Genomic DNA, 3,268 nt, shown 5'->3' on the forward strand with positions numbered 1-3,268 from the left:
CCTTGCGATGGAAACCATTGAACTCGGAGAGGAAGCTTTGGGGTAACACGGTTTTTCCTGATCTACATCATACAGTTGACTGTGGCATACTGCACAGGCATTGCAGCAGAGCCTCCTGCACATCTGGGCCAGGTGCCAATGGGCTGAGGCTGCACAGTTGGCTGGTCTATGGCACTTCTGCCATGTGTGCCCCAGCCTGGCATCAGGCATTTATCGCCTGGAAGATGTGCTGAGTGTTGTAGCCTGCTTTGAACTCTCAAAGCATGTCTTCCTGGCCCCAAACGTTCAGGAGGTCAGCCACCTTATTTGCCCTCCAGCTGGGCCCCCAGTGCCAGGCCTGGGCAGGCTTCTCTGCCTAGTTCCTGCCACTTGCCTCTTTAGAAGGACTCCTGTTGCTCCGTGTTTAAAAATCACAAATTCTCTGTTAAAAAATAATCTCAAATTCAGTCTTTGAAATAGCCCTAAATGCGTGTTCTTCCACGATGAAAACGAAACGCCACTATCTACGGAGACTGATCAATCAGCTGGGCAATGCTTTATTGATATATTTACAATTTTAAAGGGATTTGGAAGTTTACCAGTGCCACTATCATAATAATAAAAATATACACTTTGGCATTTGCGTTTGGGTTTTTTTTAAACAAAGAATCAGAGCTGCTCCTGCCCCCTTCCCGCACCAGGATGTGGAGCGCTGAGCAGCACTGATATACAAGGGTCCTGCCCCTGCCGTTGCCTCTCAGTCTCAATGCACATCCCTCACAATGCCTCTCATTCCTGATCTGCAGCCGCTCCCTGCCCCCACTAGCTCCTTTCCTGCAGCAGCTTCGTCCTAGCACTAGGACATAGGTTCAGCTGCACCTGTCCCACCCACTGTTTGTGGCTCTGAGCAGTGCCAGTCCTTGCTCTTCTGCTCCTTGAGTCTGTGACCAGGCCCCAACAATCCCCGTGCCGGTCCTGGAAAGCCCTCAGTGGGGACTCAGGGACTGGGCTGTTCAAGGCCTTTTGCTTCCTGGCCAGTCTACAGGCTGCTCTAGTGGGGGATGGGGGCTCTAAGCCTGGCTCTGGAGTCCTCGCCTACCCAAAGCACTCTCCCCCACCCCCTCCTCTCTCTCACACACACCCCCTGCTGCCACCTCTACCCGTCCCCCCAGAGCATCACACCCTTAAGTGGTTCCTGTGACCAGGACCCCATCCCAGGCTGTGCTGCTTGTCCTTGCAGCAGTGTGCGCGCAGGGCAGAGCTGCAATGTGGCAATTGTCCCTACAGCTGCAGGTCCCACCAGCAGGTCTCTCTCATCCTAAGTGCCCCCCTGGGCACACAGGGGGTGAAATTTGTGCAGGGGATGTGGGGATTGGGGCTGGGAAGAGGTGGGGGTGTGAATGTGAGGTTTCTGTGGGGGTTGGAGGACTTTGTGGGTGGGTGTAGGGTTTGTGGGGGTGAGGTTGTGGGGGCGTGGGGTAGGATATGCAGGTGAGGGGTTTGTGGCTGGATTGTTGGGGACTTGGGGGGGTGAGGCTCAGGAGGGTTGGGTCCCCTGCCTCCCACAGGGTGCACAGGCCTCACTGCAATACGCACTGATTTTCCCCCTGCAGGAGATGAAGTCCCTGCTAGCAGCAGCAGCCATGGGGCACTGAGGGCCCACTGGTAGCTGAGCCTCCCTGCAGTTTGGTAAGGATCTGGCCGCATTTTCTGGGCTTGGCACGGCCCAACCTGGGGCCATGCACCTTTGGGCAGCACCAGGCCACTGGGGCTGTCACCCAGGGTCCCAGCACTGCTTGCAGGGGCCACACACCAGGCCAGGAAAGTCCTGCCTTCAAGTGCCCCACATGCCATTGTGCCAGCTTGGGCCAGTTACATGGTGGCAGGACCCAGCCTGTCCTGATGCACAGCCCCTGTAAGCAGTGCTGGGACCCCAGGTGACAGCCAAAGTGGCCCAGTCTTCCCTGAAGGCACATGGTCCTAGGCCAGGCCAGGTTGGCCCAGGCCGGGCCCACAGTATGTGGCACAGGAGATGCCAGTTTTCACGAAGAAGGTGCCATTATGCCCAGGCTGTTTGAAAACCACTTCACATCTTACTGAATGCCTTGCTCAAGGCTCGCTTCACATCTTTGTTCCTTAGAGTGTAAATGAAAGGGTTTAGCAGTGGAGTTATTATAGTATTAAAACTGTTGATGAATTTGTTCATGTCCAAAGAATTTAGTGCAGAAGGCTTGACATACAGAAAAATGGCAGAGCCAAACCATAAAGTCACAACGGTGAGATGGGCAGAGCAAGTGGAAAATGCCTTTCGCCGGCCTTGGGCTGACCGGATTTTTAATATGGTCAAGATTATGTAGATGTAGGAGATCAAGGTTACAGCACATGAGGCCACGACAACAATAATTGATGCAAAAAATACTGTCAACTCAACAAGGCTTGTGTCAGTGCAGGACAGAGCTATCAAGGAATCTATGTCACAAAAAAAGTGATTGATGATGTTAGGGCCACAGAAAGACAGCCTGGATACAAGAAATACTAGCACAGAGATACCTAGAAAAGCACTCAGCCATGAGGCACAGGCCAGCTGAATACAGAAGATGTTGCTCATGAGGGAGCTATAGTGCAGGGGGTGGCAGATAGCCAGGTAGCGGTCATAGGCCATAACGGCCAGTAGAAAACACTCTGTAGAGCCCAGGGACAAAACAAGGAACAATTGCAAGACGCAAACAATGAAAGGCATGGTTTGGCTGTTTCCCAAGAGAACGCCCACAGCTTTGGGGACAGAGGCTGTGGTGTACCAGATCTCCAGGAAGGATAGATTGCAGAGGAAGTAGTACATGGGAGTGTGGAGATGTGTGGTGGTCCACACCAAGGCTATGATGGACACATTCCCCATAACCGTCAGGCCATACATCAGAGAAAACACCACACTGAGGGAGAAGCGGAAGTACCACATGCCAGGGAATCCCAGGAGGATGAACTCTTGCACTCTGGTGTAGTTCCCCATGCCTACACCAGACACAGGACCCACCTGTGAAAACATGAGCGATCAAGAGACATTTAGAAGAGACTTCTGGATGGCATGTCCTCCTCAAACATTCATGTGTAAACTCTGTCCAAGTATGGTCACCTGATCAAGCTTACATTATCGAAGCAGAGGAAAGCCAACAGCCCACAACCAACAGTGCATGAAATAGTCATATGGTGAGGGTTAGACGTCTTCCTCCTTGCTGCTTTTCTTGCAACTCAGTAGGCTTGTCTACACAAGTCGCTTTACTAGAGATTAGAA

General features: G+C 52.5%; 1 protein-coding gene across 1 annotated transcript; it reads right to left on the bottom strand.

Moving 5' to 3' along the window:
- Positions 1 to 2,065: 2,065 nt before the first annotated feature.
- On the bottom strand, positions 2,066 to 2,989 carry LOC132251835 (olfactory receptor 6F1-like). Its single transcript, XM_059731758.1, has one exon. The coding sequence runs from the start codon at positions 2,984 to 2,986 to the stop codon at positions 2,066 to 2,068; it is 921 nt and encodes a 306-aa protein (XP_059587741.1). The 5' UTR covers positions 2,987 to 2,989.
- Between the last annotated feature and the right edge of the window lie 279 nt (positions 2,990 to 3,268).

The sequence above is a fragment of the Alligator mississippiensis genome, chromosome 7 (genome assembly GCF_030867095.1).
Source record: "Alligator mississippiensis isolate rAllMis1 chromosome 7, rAllMis1, whole genome shotgun sequence".
Classification (NCBI taxonomy): domain Eukaryota; kingdom Metazoa; phylum Chordata; order Crocodylia; family Alligatoridae; genus Alligator; species Alligator mississippiensis.